At 42.3% G+C, this 17,850-nt stretch overlaps 1 protein-coding gene across 4 annotated transcripts in view; it reads right to left on the bottom strand.

Moving 5' to 3' along the window:
* The window catches only part of PTPRM (protein tyrosine phosphatase receptor type M), a 657,213-nt gene that overhangs the window by 108,807 nt on the left and 530,556 nt on the right, over positions 1-17,850 (bottom strand). For all 4 annotated transcript variants that reach the window (XM_069568623.1, XM_069568625.1, XM_069568624.1 and 1 more), the window contains one exon: positions 16,694-16,881. In XM_069568623.1, coding sequence (XP_069424724.1) covers positions 16,694-16,881 — 188 coding nt within the window. The remainder of the gene's footprint in view (positions 1-16,693; positions 16,882-17,850) is intronic.

Here is a 17,850-nt window from a genome sequence, read left to right as displayed (position 1 = left end):
AAATTAAAGAAATGCTACTTTGTAGATGCTACAAATCCCAGGAAATCTTGGTTTTCATGGATTCTCCTTATCATGAGATATTTAGAGGGGGAAAAATATATCTGAGAGGAGAAGGTTAAACAATTAATTCTAGATTTTAAAATGTACAAGCTAACATTTCTATAGTGACTAGTAAAAGAAAAAAGTGTGTAATTTCCAAAATAGTAGGTGGAAAAATATGAGACAAAAATTCAACTAATTAAAAGTAGGCAGGAAAAAGTGGGGAAGAAGCATAAAAAGATGGAACAAGAATAACTCACAAAATAACAAGACAGAAATGAATTCAAATAAATAAATGTAACAAATTAAAAATGTACCAAGTGGCAAATTAGTAGATTTTAAAGGTAAAAGCTATAAGACTTTTAAAAGTAAAACTTGAAATATTAAAATCCAGCTACATGCTGTTTTTGCAAAGGGCTGCAAAGAGTCAGATACAACTTACTGACTGAAAAACAACAACAAAACACTATTTGTAACAGACACAATTAAAATATAGAGATTGAAAATATATATCCAGGAAAATACTAATTAGAAAGTAACTGGCAAAAAAAAAAAAAGAAAAAAGAAAAAAAAAAGGAAAGTAACTGGCATAGTTATATTGAAATTAGACAAAATAAGTGAATAATAATGATATTACTGCCTAATGAGGAAATGGTCAATTCACTTGGGGGAGATAATTCTAAACTTATATTTACCTAATAACTTAGATTCAAAATATATGACTTCTTTTACCCTCTTTCTATTGACTACACCAAAGTCTTTGACTGTGTGGATCACAACAAATTGTGGAAAATTCTTCAAGAGATGGAAATACCAGACCACCTTACCTGCCTCCTGAGAAATCTGTATGCAGGTCAGAAAGCAGCAGTTAGAACTGGACATGGAACAATAGACTGGTTCAAAATTAGGAAAGGAGTACATCAAGGCTGTATATTGTCACCCTACTTATTTAACTTCTATGCAGAGTACATCATGCGAAATGCTGGGCTGGAGGAAGCACAAGCTGGAATCAAGACTGCTGGGAGAAATACCAATAACCTCAGATATGCAGATGATACCACCCTTACGGCAGAAAGCAAAGAGGAACTAAAGAGTATCGTGATGAAAGTGAAAGGGGAGAGTGAAAAAGCTGGCTTAAAACTCAACATTCAAAAAACTAAGATCACAGCATCTGGTCCCATCACTTTAAGGCAAATAGATGGGGGAAACAATGGAAACAGTGACAGACTTTATTTTGGGGGGCTCCAAAATCACCGCAGTTGGTGACTGCAGCCATGAAATTAAAAGACACTTGCTCCTTGGAAGAAAAGCTCCTAGATAGCTTATTAAAAAGTAGAGACACTACTTTGCTGCAAAGGTCTGTCTAGTCAAGGCTATGGTTTTTCCAGTCGTTATGTATGGATGCGAGAATTGGACCATAAAGAAAGTTGAGTGCCAAAGAACTGATGCTTTTGAACTGTGGTGTTGGAGAAGACTCTTGAGAGTCCCTTGGACTGCAAAAAGATCCAACCAGTCAAATGTAAAGGAAATCAGTCCTGAATATTCATTGGAAGGACAGATGCTGAAGCTGAAGCTCCAATACTTTGGCCACCTGATGTGAAGAAATGACTCATTGGAAAAGACCCTGATGCTGGGAAAGATTGAAGGCAGGAGGAGAAGGGGACAACAGAGGATGAGATGGTTGGATGGCATCACCAGCTAGATGAACATGAGTTTGAGCAAGCTCCGGAAGTTGGTGATGGACAGGGAAGCCTGGTGTGCTGTAATCCATGGGGTCGCAAAGAATCAGACACGATTGAGTGATTGAACTGAACTGAACCTCTTTCAGTAACAGATTAAACAGACAAAAAGCTAGCAAGTATACAGAAAATTTGAATAACAAATTTTTAAAAAAGTTGATCTAAAGAATATAGAGAACTTGGCACTCAAGATGGTTGTTAAGAATACATAAAATATTTAAAAAATTGACTACAAGGAAGTTTAATGTCCACAGATTCCTCTAAATAATGTCCAAAAATCCCAATGAATCTTCTCTAATCATCATACATTTAAGTTAGAAATCATTAATAAAAAGACAAACCAAAAATCTCACATGCCCTGAGCACTAAAGCACACACATTCAAGCACTCATATGCTCTAAATAATGCATGGGTCAAAGAAGTAATTGTGATAAAAATTTAAAAATACTTAATGATAATGATACTTGACTGTTACATACAGGGCAAATGAATAGTTTTAACTAAATGCTTCTCATGGAAAAGACTGAAAATTAATGTATTCAGCGTCCTGTTTGAAAATAAAAATAGCATAAACTCAAAAAAAAAGTAGAAGGAAATGAGTAAAGATCAGGAAAGCAGAAAAATTTAAAATGCAGTATGAAAGATCAATAAGGCGGAGGTTATTTCTTTGAAAAAACTAATAAAACCAACAAAACCAACAAAATGCTGGCATGTAAAGTTGAGAAAGAAGAAAGAGAAAAGGCACAAATAAACACTATTAATGATGATAAAGGAAAAAAAGGAACACAAGTACAGATAAGTTAACAATAAGAAAATAAAAACAAACGTGTACCCCTGAGTAAAAGAATTAGACAAAATCCACAATTCTTATGAAAGATAGTTACTATAAATTAACTTAAGAAAAACTACAAATCCAGAATAGTATTATAACTATTGAAAAAATTAGTAACTGAAAATTTTACCAGGAGGAAAATGCCAGACCTAGCCAGTCTTGTAGTTGAGTTCTAAAGATAATCTATCTGAAACTTACATGAACTCTTCGAAGAGAATACAGAGAATACAGAATGCTACCTAATTCATTTAAAAAGCAGATACATTGCTCATTCTTAACATGAGAAAATAGAAATATAAGAAGGATCATTAAGAGACTAGTCACTCACGGACATAGACACAAAAATCATTAATGAACAGCTTTCAGCAATATTTAAAACATAGCATGACTAAGTAAGGCTATCCTAAGAAAGAAGGGTTGGTTCAATATTAGAATGCTGACTATATTAATTAACCTGCCACACTAACATACTAAAAAAGAGGAATAAAATAATCATTTCATATAACAATAAATGCAAAAAAAAGCATTCTATCAAATTCAATATTTATCCAATGGAGTAAACAGTTTTAATAAATCACAAATGGAAGGGAATAGCCTCAAACTAATTATAACTAGTTGTTAATCATTAAAAGCCTTTTCTCTGAAAATCAGGACCAAGACAAGAATGCCTGCCAGCCTAAGTTTCATTTAATGTTGTGCTGGAGATTCTAGTCAGCTTTATAAATAAGAAAACAATAAATAAAATGTATAAGGACGAAGAATAAAGAAAAGTGTCAGTAATGAAAGTTGACCTCGTTTCTCCATGAAAAACTCCAGAGTAATCTACAGAGAAATGATTGAAATCAACATTGATGAGAAATGTTTCTGGACAAAGGAGCAATATACTAAGGTGTGTGTGTGTGCTTGTGTGTGTACATATTATACACACATATACTTACATACCCATATCTCTATATATTTATACAGATACTATTATCTACTTGCAATGAAAAAACAAAACTACCAAAACAAAAAAGGACACATAAATAAAAGATGTATGAGATTTTATGAAGAACATTTTGAAACTCTGCTGAAAAATATAAAAGAAGACCCAAATACATCAAGACATAAACCATATTGAGAGATGAAGATCCAATATTGCCAAGAAGTCAGTTTCCTCAAGCTCTTATACATGCAGTTCCAAACAGCATTACACAGAGTTTTTCAGGAAGCTGACTGTATGAAATGTCCACATTTTTCATGGACAAGGTGACTCTAAAATGATGGAACACAAGGCTTAAGGATGACCAATCCATTCTTGAGAATAACAAGGCAGCCACGGAAGAGGCTGTACAAGGTAGTAGTAGATATTAACACTCAAGTAAAAAAAAAAAGCACAGTGTATGAACAGTTAACAAAAGAACATTTCACCTGATTGGTGAACATATAAGACATGCCCACCTCCAAATGGAACAATAATGAAATATTCTTTTTCCACCTATCAAACTGGCAAAGATGATTAAAAAAAAAAAGACTAAAACTTATTTGAGAGTTGATGTGTTTGAGGTTAGCATTCTCGTGGAGACTGTTTATGAGTGTGAATTTGTTCAGTGTTTCTGGAAACCAGGTTTTCAATATGCATAAAGAATCATAAGCATTTTACATACTTTGAACTGTTAATTCCACCTCTTGAAGTCTATCTGTAAAAAATAGTGGAGGTAAACCCAAAGAATTATCCATAGCAGTGTTCACAGCAAAGACAAGATACGACACTATTTATATAAAGATTCTAGTGCATTAACATATTGGACGGAAACCTACTGAAACTGAGAGTAGGTTTATGGGTGGGTTTTATTGTCTTTTTCTCTTTACACTTTTCTTAGAATTTCCAAATTTCTTTCAAAAATTGTGTGTTGTTTTTAGAGGAAAACAATGATATAACTGGGACTCAGAAACCTATAAAAGCATACTTTGTTACTCTGCCTCCTTACAAGTGTTTTTCATCATTAAAATAGAGAAAAAATAAAAGAAAGCATTCTCTTTAGGCAGATAAATTATGTTAATTGGATTTATAGTATATTCTCTTCATGTTTCAAGAAGTAAGCTTAAAATACACTTAGTAATCAGCCAAGTAAAATATTTTGGCCATAAAACTGGCAAGGAACTCAAATGCATAATTACCTAAAGAGCATAAACACAATACATATAAAAACATATGCTGTACATTTTAATTAACACTGAATGCATTATAATTATTCAGTATCTCTTGTATAATTTCCCTGAAGTAAACAGATAAAAGGTTTTCCACGTGCCCCTAAAGGGCAACAATAGAAGATAAAGGGAGTGAAGAGGTGTTGAAAAATTTTCTAAGATGCTGAATAATAGGTGAAGACCACCGTGGACATAAAACTTTGTTCAGAAGATGCAACAGAAGAAGTTAGAAAAGTCAGCAGGTTCTGTTTTCAGAGGCAGGACAGGTCAAAAAAGCTACAGCCTCTGATTCAATATTATTTTGGTCTGAATAATAAATGTAACAATAATGCAAAGAGTCGGACACGACTGAGCGACTGAACTGAACTGAACTGAATGTGGATTTACATGACATAAAGTGTGAAATAAATCAATTTCAAACATCTAATTCATACATTTCTTTATTACTCAGGGGACAGTGGGAGTCAGAGGTGGAATGGAACTCTGATCATAGACATTTTACAGGCATGGTAAGAACTTGATACAGAAATCTCTGCCATCACTACTGCATCCTCTCCATCCGGCGTTCCCAGGGTGTTGGAGATGGGGTGGGGATTAGCGGTGGGAGTAGGAGATGGAGATGAGAGAGGGGGAAAAGCAAGGAAGGGCACACCAGGATCGAAACGCCCTCATTTAGAAATGCTGAATAACTCAAAACTGGAAAGAGGGGGGCCAGAGAAGTGCCTGTGGGTCCCAGGCGATGGCCCTCTACACACCAGTGACAGCTGGTTAGGGCTGCCCACTGGAGGCCATCCCATCCATGGAGATGGAGATACATCAACCAAAACATCCCGTTCACGGAGGTACATCTACCAAGCTGGGAGTCCAGCACCACCAAGGCAACAGCTCGACTAATGCTACAGAGATTCTAGTGATCATGTGGTCTACAGAGACTCTAAAGAACACGTGGTCTTCAGAACCGATCCAGTTGCTTCAGTGAAGATGATTCACTCAAGGCCCAGGTCAGGGTCTCCCAGGGACTCTTCAGTGACATGCAAGGTTGAAGACGTGGGACCCAGTTTCCTCATTGCCAATCCACTGTCCTTTGTATTTCCCAGAACTACTTTGAAAAAATGTAATTTCCTTTTCAACTCATTATTTTTCGCAGCATTTAGTCAAAGATGAGAGGTGTTATCTTGGTTTTGAGCAGTCAGAGATCCAGTTCACAAGGTGGTATTGTATAACCTCATTGGAAAAAGAGTCCACCATGTCCAGAACCTCTTCAGAGAGGATCTCTGAGAAAATTATGCACAGCTCGCGTCTACACTTCCTCTTCTCCCTCCCTCTCCTGGGCTGGTTGGCGGTCATGCAACAATCCAGGGAGGCAGGGTGTGGGATCTAAGCCTCTGAGCTTACACCTGGTCCTGGTGGGTCTCTGACAAACCAGGTGGCTGATATTGTGCAGGATAATTTTTGTGCATTTCATTACAAGGAAAAGCTAGAGCAGGAGAGGAGCGATGTCAGAGTGACCGTGCTCTCGGAGTGGAGACACTGAGAGAGGTTAACAGGCAGCATCTGCTGATGCGGAGATTCTGAAACGAACCAGAGCTGGCGCTGTCAGCAGGGCCCCCGGGGCTGGTTGGATGCTCTGCCAAAGGACAGAGCACTTCAAAGCACAAAGAACTTCTCAGAGGAGGACAACGCTCCTGCCATGAAATCACAAGTCGAATCAATAAAACACAAGGTTGCCTTCTGTAGGGCTGAATTTCCTGATGTTGCAGGAGGAAGTTGGCGGTGCAGGGGAAACAGCAGGGAGCCAACAGAGTCTGGGGGAAATCCCCCCACTCCAGAGCAGGATGATCTTGGGCAAGAGACTTAATTCTGAGTCATTCCCTCATCTCTAAAATGGGTGTGATAATGACAATAGCATTGTGATTAGAAAGATACATCTTTCTCCCTGTTTATCTGTGTGTGTGTCTTTGTAGAGTGAGTTCACATAAGGGATTAGACCAAGGTAGGCACCATCAACATCTTCATTGACATTCTAGGAACCACAGGAAATTTCATGAAAAGTCCACCCCTGGAAGCCTTCATAAGCCCATGGTAACACAAATTGCCTTTCTGAACTCTGAATCTGTGATCTATACAGTCTATGATAATACACAGTTTCTCTCTTGCAATAGTAATGTTTTGAAATGTACTGAAGTCACTAGATAATTCTACATTATTTCTATAAAGGACCAAAAAAGCATGAAAGCATATAGGGAATAAAAATACTCCCACTTTTAAAACATGTGGTTGGCATACAGTGAGTAAAACCATCAGATGGAACCATGCCATTCATCTTCCCATTTTTAAGCCATCAGTATTGATAAGGTTCAAGTCATCCAGCAGAGTTTCTGGTTGAATGTTGCTAACCCGCTTGATTCTATGTGATAATGTGTACCATTCTGAGCATATATTTTTAATAGTTTCATCCATCTTTAATTTTATTTTCCCTTCTAGGAGTGTATGTGTTGAAATACACAGAAATCAATTCAACAAATGTAAAGGAACATATTTATCAGTTTAGTTCAGTTGCTCAGCTGTGTCCGACGCCAGGCTTCTCTGTCCATCACCAGCTCCCAGAGCCTACTCAAACTCATGTGCATTGAGTTGGTGATGCCATCCAACCATCTCATCCTCTGTTGTCCCCTTCTCCTCCTGCCTCCAATCTTTCCCAGCATCAGGGTCTTTTCCAATGAGTCATTTCTTCGAAGCAGGTGGCCAAAGTATTGGAGTTTCAGCTTCAGCATCAGTCCTTCCAATGAAAACTCAGGATTGATTTCCTTTAGGATGGACTGGTTTGATCTCTTTGCAGTCCAAGGGACTCTCAAGAGTCTTCTCCAACACCACAGTTCAAAAGCATCAATTCTTCAGCACTCAGCTTTCTTTATAGTCCAACTGTAACATCCATACATGACTACTGGAAAAACCATAGCTTTGACCAGATGTACCTTTGTTGGTAAAGTAATGTCTCTGCTTTTTAATATGCTGTCTAGGTTGGTCACAGCTTTTCTTCCAAGGAGCAAGCATCTTTTAATTTCATGGCTGCAATCACCATCTGCAGTGATTTTGGAGCCCCCCAAAATAGTCTCTCACTGTTTCCATCAGTGTTTCTCAAATATCTATTGGATAATCAATTAATATATAGCTTTCCCTATTTTGTTAATACACTGCCCACTGTATTATCAACGCCCACTATGTTATTCAAGTGCCAAGCTATGAGACCCTGCACAGATTTGTGTCTCTGACTGGGAGGTCGGGGAAAATGTCAGGAGGAGGTACCATCTGCACTGGGTCTCAAGGGGTTTGGCAGGTGGAGAGGGAGCTGGGAGTCCCTCCAGGCAGAAACGAAGATGTGAAGTGTGGCTCAGAGACAGCGAGGTGCTGAGGGGGTGAGAGGGCCAGGGATTCAGAGGAGCTGACCCGAGGTGCACAGCAGGCAGAAGCTGCAGGCAGTTAGAGAGAAGCCTGGAGCATGGGCCGGGGCCACAACCTATGAACTGAGCACCTCTGCTAAGGAGGTGCCCATTTTTGTACAGAATCCAGAGCAGGTGTTTCAGTCTCACATGGGATAAAATCTGTGTTTCCCAAAGAAAACTCATTGCAGAGCGGAGGGTGGATATGAACACGGAGATCAAACGTCAAGAGATGAGTTGTTGTTCAGTCGCTCAGTCATGTCTGACTCTTTGCGACCCCAGAGGTTGCAGCATGCCAGGCTTCCCTGTCCTTCACTGTCTCCTGGAGTTGCTCAAACTCATGTCCATTGAGTCGGTGATGCCATCCAACCATCTCATCCTCTGTCGCTCCCTTCTCCTGTCGCCTTCAATCTTTCCCAACATCAGGGTCTTTTTCAATGAGTCAGTTCTTTGCAACAGGTGGCCAAAGTATTGGAGCTTCAGCTTCAGCATCAGTTCTTCCAATGAATATTCAGGACTGATTCCCTTTAGGATTGACTGGCTTCGTCTCCTTGCTGGCCAAGGGACTCTTGTTAGGGGACTACTGCAAGAAGTGGGGGGCAAGCAATGAGGGCAGCCAGTGGGCTCACAGAGGATGGGCTACTGTTGGACACGGTGGGAGGAGAAGCAGGAGGACCTGGGAGGTGTGAGTGGAGATGGGTGAGGGGCACTACAGTTCTGCTGAAGCAACTGGGCCAGGTCAGCGGGCGGTGACAGCATCCAGCTGATGCCTGGTACCCTTGAGGTGTTGGGACACGGGCTCCTGATGTCCCTGCTGGGCCAGGTCCTGAGATCTAACAGCATCTGACACTAAAAGCATGTTAGCCAGTGGGGAGAGTGCTCTCCCCCTCCCAGGGGAGATGAAGATAATTCTAATCACCGGTTTCAATGTGGAAACCAGACAGCTGATGGGAACTACTTCAAACCAACTGGAAACTGTCTCCCACCATGAACTGAAATCAGCAAGAGGATGGAGGGTCAGAAGAAATAATAATGCTTGCAATGCAGGAGACCCAGGTTCGATTCCTGGTTCGGGAAGATCCACTGGAGAAGGAAATGGCAACCCACTCAAGTATTCTTGCCTGGAGAGTCCCATGGACAGAGGAGCCTGGTGGTCTACACTCCATGGGGTCTCAAAGAGTCAGATATGACTGAGCTACTAACACAACAACAAACTACATTTCCTGATTCTGTGGTATTATCAGGGGCACGGGCAAGAGGAAGCCAGATTAAAAAAATTAACCTAACACATCAGAGGTCCTGAAAGCAAATACGACACAGTGGAGCCTGTGACAAATAAAAACACGTTTGTATTTGTAGTTTAGGGGAAAACAATCTACCAAGTATTCGAAGAAAAACCAACTGCTGCTCTTATGTAAATTATGCTGAAATTTTCACCTACTAAGAAAGTATTCGCAAACACATATACTCGACTTGCCCCAAACAGCTTGAAGCAACCTCGAAATCTGAGATGCAAGTTTTTATCTTCTTATGGACCTGGCTCAGTAGCCCCATAATAATTAAAGGAAAAAAAAAAACATGTCAGAACTCACTTGGCTGCGGCAGCCATTGGAGGCGCAGCTGTTGTGATTCTTAATGTATCTGCAGTGCTCGCCAAGGCTCCCCGTCTCCCCATCCTTGGCTTTCAATGGTTTTGTTTTGTTTATTTTGTACCTTGTGGGACAGAAAATAACCTGCACTGATTGTGGCAATTGATGGGCTCAGCTGGTGCCTTAGAATATGAAACGGGAACTGAAAATCGCATCTGAAGAGCGTGTGGGCTGGAGGTGAGCGCAGGGCTGCCTCCACCTTGGACGGCGCACAAGCACGGACTCGCTGCGTTGGCGACAATCCCACCAGGTGAGAACACAAAAGGCAGCTCTCATTCCCCCTGCCCGCCTCTGCTTTCAAAACCCAACAAAGGGGCCGCTGGGCACTATTCTTAGAGCTTTTCTAGAGGCACCTGCAACTGTGCCCACTAGTCCCCCATGAGGAGGGACCAGACCTGGGGTGCTCTCCTCGCCAGACCCACTGCGCCCACCTGAGGATGCAGCCTGTCTTCCCAGCTGAGGGCCTTCCTGTCTCACGGCCTCGCCACAGGAATTAGAACTGGAATGGCAACCCACTCCAGTATTCTTGCCTGGAGAATCCCATGGACAGAGGAGCCTGGAGGGCTACGGCCCATGGGGTTGCAAAGAGTCAGACACGACTGAGCGATTGACACACTCCCAGGCGAGAAGGTGGGTTTTCAGGGAGTGGTGTTCCCTTTTTAGTTTTCACTGGCTTCCTTGACATGAGAATCAAGTAAATTAAAAAAAAGAAAGAAAAGATACCAGATTTGAGAGGGCGAGTGAGGCTTTTTAATGACAATTCCTTCTTAGCTTGTGACTCTTTGCCAAATATGTTGCCGTGTGCTCAGTCATGTCTGACTTTTTGCAACCCCATGGACTGTAGCCCACCAGACTCCTCTGTCCATGGATTTTTCCAGGCAAGAATACTGGATTGGGTTGCCATTTCCTTCTCCAGGGGATCTTCCTGACCCAGGGATCAAACCTGTGTCTCCTGCACTGGCAGGTAGGTTCTTTGCCACTAGCGCTACCTGGGAAGCTCCAAAAAGAGATGTTGGGCTTCCCCAGTGACTCAGCGGTGAAGAATCCATCTGTCAGTGCAGGAGACGTGGGTTTGATCCCAGATCCGGGAAGGTCCCACGTGCCACGGAGCAATTAAACCCACGTGCCACAACTATTGGGTCCGTGTCAAATACAGAAAAAGGCATCAAATATAACATTGTGCTTACATTGAAAAAAAAATCAGCTGTTTTACTCAGAAAGCAGGGAAGGATGAGAGGGGAAAATTTACAATCCATACATTTTTAAAAGATTTACAAGGAGCTGTAAGACGTTAGACACATTAAAAAAAAATGCAGGCTCCTCGGGAAAACTCATAGGTTGAGCTTGAGCCTGAAGGTTTTGGCATAATGTCTCCAATTCCCCAGTGTAAACTGAGCAAAAAACCAGTCTCCATGTTCAATTACAAAATTAATCATCTGTGTTTGTGCCCTAGAGAAACACACAGGAGAAAAGTCGGTGGGGTGAGGATAATACTTTGCTAAATAAATTTAGACATATGTACACACACATATATTTTTCTGAGGAGTAGTTTCCATGAATTACTTAGGTTTATACATTTCAGAAGGCTTCCCAGGTAGTGCTAGTGGTAAAGAACCCGCCTGCCAATGCAAGAGATGTAAGAGACGTGGGTTTGATCCCTGGGTCGGGAAGATCCCCTGCAGGAGGGCGTGGAAACCCACTCCAGTATTCTTGCCTGGAGAATCCCCTGGACAAAGGAGCCTGGTGGGCTACAGTCCACGGGGTAGCAGATAGTCGGACATGACTGAAGCGACTGAGCACACACACATACATTTTAGATCCAGTAATTGGAAAATAAATGTTTGTGCCCCAGAGCAATATTAATTGTCAGCTGATAAAACAATATCATCTGTGCTTTCCAGAAGGCCCTAGGTGGGAGTAGTTTTAAATTGTCATCCTTCCTTTATCTTAATTTTATGATGATAGCAACATACATTCTTTCAGAATTACATGACTGTTTTTCCCACTTCAGGTTAATGTTTTTCTGCTGGGATCGTGGAAAACACCTGGATTCAGCTCAAAAATTGAGGGCCAAAGAAGGCCTTTGGGGGACAACAGAGGGACAGGAACTCACTCTCTGACTCTGCAGGGTCACCCCTGAGGTTGGGCCCCGCTCCATACCAGTCGGGCAGCGGGGAGCAGCCCCCATGTCTGGGGCAGTGCTTCCCGGCCAGGGGCAGAGCTGGAGAATCTTCATTCCAGGTGACGAAGGCCTGGGAGTCTGCAGGGGCGGCTGGCGCAGGGCTCCAGTGCTCCCCGAGTGCAGCCCTCTCCTTTCTCCGCTTCTGGGAGACCCACGGCTCCCCCCCAAGGGCTTAGCACAGAGTGATCTGTGCTCTGGGGGAAGAATAACCAGCTCCTTTTTGGCAGCAACGTAAACAAACTTGCCCTCTCTGCTGAGTCTGTCTCCTGAGACCCTCCGTCCCATCTCCGCTGACAATGTGCTGTTTTCTGTTCAATTCTGCCTGTTTACTTTTTTATTGTGATTCATGTCTGAGTTTCTTTGGAATCAAATTATTGCATTTCCCTGGTGAGAGATGCCATATGACGATCTTGTTAGAATAAAATCAAATAAAAAAACCTGCACCCACTGCTGCTCTCTCTCATCCCCACCACGTTTTCCCTATGGTTTGGACACACTTCTGTGTCGGCTCCTGGAGTGGTAATGAACCCTTCCAGGGTTGAGGCCAGTTTTCAGACAGTTCTTTCTTGGAAAAGATAAAGACGAATTGGTTCAGACAGTGTCAACAGAGAGAAACTCACTGTTTTACAATTATTTTACAGTTTACGAGGCTGGTGTTTTCTGACATCCGTGGATTGAAGGAAACTGACTGGCTGGGTGATGGTACTGAGTCATGGGGGCAACCTGAGGCTTTCTTGACGTTTCTCCCCTAGAAATGTTTCGGCACTGGAGTAACTCATGGCTTTGACAATTGTGGAAGCCAAGCTTTCACACTGCAGTCTTCCCTGATGGCTCAGAGGGTAAAGAATCTCCCTGCAATGCAGGAGATACAGGTTCACTCCCTAGGTTGGGATGAGTCCCTGGAGGAAGGCGTGGCAACCCACTCCAGTATTCTTGCCTGGAGAATCCCATGGACAGAGGAGCCTGGTGGGCTACTGTCCATGGAGATGCAAAGAGTCAGACACGACTGAGTGGCTTTCACATCACTTTGCTTTCTGAATGGGGACAGAGGGATGCAGTTGCTGCTACACGTTTACAGTAAATACATTTCCCATCTCCCCTTCACTTTTGGAGTGTGGATTATTATCTTTCAAGCTGTGCCTGTGGGTCTCGTATGACAGCATTTAAAAATTAAGCTGTCTGTATAAACAGATCTCCATCCAAGTACAGATGAGATTGAGATGCATGCATTACCTGAAACTCCTTCTCTTCCCACGGCAGCCAGAATGATGTCCGAGCTTCTGGGAGGGACTCACAGAGCCCTGACTGCTCAGGTTCTCTGGCTTCCATGTCTACCTGGAATCCCGCTCTTTCGCTTCTCCAGGCCAACTCCAACTCATCCTTCAAGGAACAAGCCATCCTTGCCCAGATTTGGGGATGGAGGTGAGACACAGAGCAGGCACCTCCTTCTCCCCGAGGCCACTCTGCAGGTCTGCCCCTGTGCACATTACTCATCACGTCCGGTTGACTCTGTCCCACCACAGTCCTCCCCCGACATCCACTCCCTGCCCCCAGGAGGGAGCACTTAGTAACCTGAAGATTCCCGAGCACTGGGAACCTCCCTACCAGAACTTCCCACCTGGTCTTTCTTCCAAGAGCATGTTCCCTTGTACTCCTGCTTTCCTCTCTGGTACATGTTCTCTTTGCGTTTTTTCCTTTCCTTTTAAAAAAGACAGCTGATAGTGGTTTTGTCACTGAAAAGTTTTTACTTCCCCCCTCAGCTTTAGTGAGATACAATTGACATGTAACATTGTACAGCTTGAGGGTATATAATATGACGATAGCATACCTGTATATATTAATTTTAAACAGGCCCCTCTGGATATGGAGAAAAGGGAACTCTCCTCCCCTGTGGGTGGGAATGTAAGTGGTGCAGCCACTATGGAAAGTAGTATAAAGGTTCCTCAAGAAACTAAAAATAGTTGCCATATGATTCATCAATCCTATTCCTGGGCACATACCCAGATAAAATTATAATTCAAAAAGAAACACGCACCCCAGTGTTCACAGCAGCGCTATTTATAACAGCTAAGACATGGAGGCAGCCTAAATGTCCATTACCAGATGAATGGATAAAGCAGATGTAATCCACATATATAATGGAATATTACTAAGCCATAAAAAGATGAAATAATGCCATTTGCAGCAACATGGATGAACCTAGAGATTATCATACTCCACGAAATAAGTCAGAGAAAGACAAATATATGATATCACTTACATATGGAATCTAAACTATGACACAAATGAACACATATAGAAAACATGTACGGAACAGACTTGTGGTTGCCAAGGGGAAGGGGGCTGGGGGAGGGTTGGATTGGGAGTTTGGGATTAATAGATGCAAACTGTTATATACAGGATGGATAAACAACGAGATCCTACTGTACAGTACAGGAAACTATACTCAATATCCTGTAATAAACCATAATGGAAAAGAATATATATATGTGTATACATATATGTATACATGCATAATGGAATCAATTTGCTGTACAGCGGAAATTAACACAACATTGTAAATCAACTATACTTCAATAAAATAAATGAAAAAAAAAAAAACAACAAAACAGTCCCCTCTGATCCACTGAATAGCTGGCATGGGAAAAATAGGTTTTTGAAATGTAATTACTAAAACATTTTATTTCAGAGTATAACAACTCTTAATGAATCATTAAATTATAACATGCTTAAAATTATACACTGTTTCAGTTTGCACTTATAAATCATATTTATTCAGAATAAGGATATCTGAAAATGAAATAATTTTCTTCATATTTTCAAATATGCATCAGCTATGGTATGCTATTGGAAATCCTAAGGTAGGTATTTTAAAATAGTCTGTGAAAAATTGGACTCAGGTTATTTCATGAATTGTTATTTGAGCCTATAACTAATCTCTTTGACATTAACATCATTAATAAACTTTAGAGCAATATCTGTATTCGGAAGACTGGCTAGAACTAAAGACGTCATCTCTATTCATTAGGCTTATATTTTCTCAATAACCTAATTTTGTCTTTCATAAGATATTAATGCTTTTGGAAGTCTTGCTCTTAATCCTATTAATTCCTCAGCCAGCCTTTTAAAGTGCAAGAGGAAATATGCAAAGGCAGTCAATTTCACTGAATTATAAATTAAATCACAAAAGGTAAACCTCAGAATTTCAGGATGGCTAAAATGCAGAACTTCATCTGGACGTATTTTATCGACTTAAACTAAGCTGTGAGGGCCTGGTCCAAGTTAGCGTCCTTGGTTTGGCAGACTTTTGATTTGAGGTCACTGGCAACATGGGAGACATATGTGTTAACAGAAGAAAGTGTGTCTGTGTATTTGCTTGAGTTGGACAAAGATCTGCTCTTCTTTTTAAAAATTTTTTGGCTGTGCTGGGTGTCATGTGGGATCTTAGTTCCCCAACCAAGGATAAAATCCATGCATTGAAAACACATAGTCTTAACCACTGGACCACGAGGAAAGTCCAAGACCTGGTCTTAAAAGAAGCAGAGCAGTGGTGGGGCTCTGACTGCTGCAATGAGTCTTTGACAGTTAAACCGAACACTACAGCATCTGCAGGTATCGTGAGGGACGCCAAGGAGGAGAAAGAAGCAGAGTTTGAACCTTGAAGTACAGGGAGGTGGTAGACACTGATTTTAAAAATACTCTAATTTCAGACATGATGTTTTCCAACTTGGAGCTAGGCAGGTAGACAAAGTACAGAAACATCTTAGATTTAAAAAGCCACGTGGTTGTATAATCCTATTTTAACTGTACGCTCGCTGCTACTTTATCTTCACCAATGACTGTGAACTCATTTTATTCAATAAGGTAGCAGACAAATACAAGCCTCCTCCTTCACCCAGTTCACAAACTCACACACAGACACACACATACACACACTGACACTGACGGTGTGCTCTTCTGAACCAGTCTTCATCCAGTCAATTAATTCTGTCCAGTTCGACAAAGACTTTCCAATAGAATCAGCTAAGGACAGAGGCTGTGAAAGGGGTAAAGCCTACTCTGTTCATATGGTGTCAGAGTACAAACCGCTGCTCCTGGAAAGGCCCTCAAGGGCTGCCCGCATTGGGTCCCAGGATGGTGACCTGCTCGCTGAGCTGGCGGGGCAGTGACAGCTGTCACCCCCTGACCCTAGCTGGCCCCTCTCCTTTCATCTTATCTGCAGCACAAGACATCACTGGCTGACCTACAATGGCTCTGCTCTAGCTGGACAGCTTCTTTCTGAGCTAACACTCAAAATTCCTGGGGTTTAACATCAGACTTCATTACAGGAAAAACCTGGAAAGGTATGAGGAAGGGGGATGAGAGCCTGCAGGCTTCTGTTTTCAAGGTGTATTTGTGCGGAATAAGGAAAGAGGTGAAGAAGCAGTCCTTTTTCCATTTAAAGCAGGCCAGCTTCGCAAGTCTCACCGTCGGATGGAAACGGATCCAGGGTTGAAACAGCTGATCCTTCCCCACCCGTCTCACGTCTCACGGGCGCCCTGGTAGGGGGAGGATGCACAGCCCCTGGTGCCTAGCCCAGGGAGGCGGAGGGGAGCCTGGGTGCAGGCGGGGTGTGTGCTCACCTCGTACTCCTCCTTGAAGCCGTAGCCCTCGGCACACTTCATCTGGGTGATGTGCTGGAGCAGGTCGGCCACCCGGATGGCGGGGTGCAGCTGTCCAGTCTGGTAGGGCACATCGGCCGGCTCGCGCTTCTTGTATGTGTGCGGCTGAACCAGGCTGCTGGTATCGCTGGCCATCGTGTGTGTCTCGTCTGGGAAAAGAAGGTCACGGGGAAAGTGAGGGGAACCAGTGGCTATTCCTGGGGTCGCTGAGAACCTGATATCCCCTCAACCTATGGCTGCCATGATCCCTGCGATGATTCAGCAAAAAAAGGAAAGTTAAATGTCTACAGGTTTAAATGGGGTTGGCAGTACTGGTGGAGATGAGGCAGGAATCTGTTTTTACAAAGCAGTCCAAACGATCTTTAGTTTTCACAAAGCTGATTGGTAAGAATCCTTTAGCCTTCGGGCGCTAAAGTTCAACGAAGTTTCGCTCTGAAACTTCGTCAAGGCCTGGTTCCAAACCAGTCTTGTTTTCCTCTGAAGATTCGTGAACTAGTTTGTATGAAGATGGAAATCAACGCTGTACAAATGTTCCGTGAGCAAAGAAAAAGTGCACAGAATGGGTTGGCTTATAAAGCTAGCGATGAAAACATGAACTTGATACATGAGATCCAAGATGAATGGGGTGGGGGAAGGAAGGAATTGGGCTGGATGAGTCTCTTTGCATGCTCCAGGATCACAAAGCTGGAAAGACGGTGAACGGACACAGCACTCATGGGATGTTCTATGAGAGCGAACATGCAGGCCAACGCACAGCAGAACCAGCTGGCTCTGTCCGGATCTACAGATAAGACACACACCCCCATTCCCTCCACACCTTCTCCATGGGGCGGGTGCATGGGGGAACTTACCATTTATAGGCACTTTTAAGAAGATACATATCAGGAGAAAAGAGGAGGAGAAAAAGGAAACAGGGCATAAGCAATAATACTATGTGAATAAGTACAGGTATTTTTTATTTTGTGCTTTAATTTTTACAGTTTTCTATTCATAGGTGGTCAGAAGGCAAAGCCTCATTTCTCCCATCACATAGGATGGAGGTGCTTAATTTAAGCACTCAATAACATTAGGAGGTTAAAATAGTATCATAATTGCTTTTCATCCCCTATGAACCAAGT

The sequence above is a fragment of the Ovis canadensis genome, chromosome 23 (assembly GCF_042477335.2).
Source record: "Ovis canadensis isolate MfBH-ARS-UI-01 breed Bighorn chromosome 23, ARS-UI_OviCan_v2, whole genome shotgun sequence".
Lineage (NCBI taxonomy): Eukaryota > Metazoa > Chordata > Mammalia > Artiodactyla > Bovidae > Ovis > Ovis canadensis.
The sequence above is the reverse complement of the archived record's forward strand: the minus strand, read 5'-3'. Positions and strand labels throughout refer to the sequence as shown.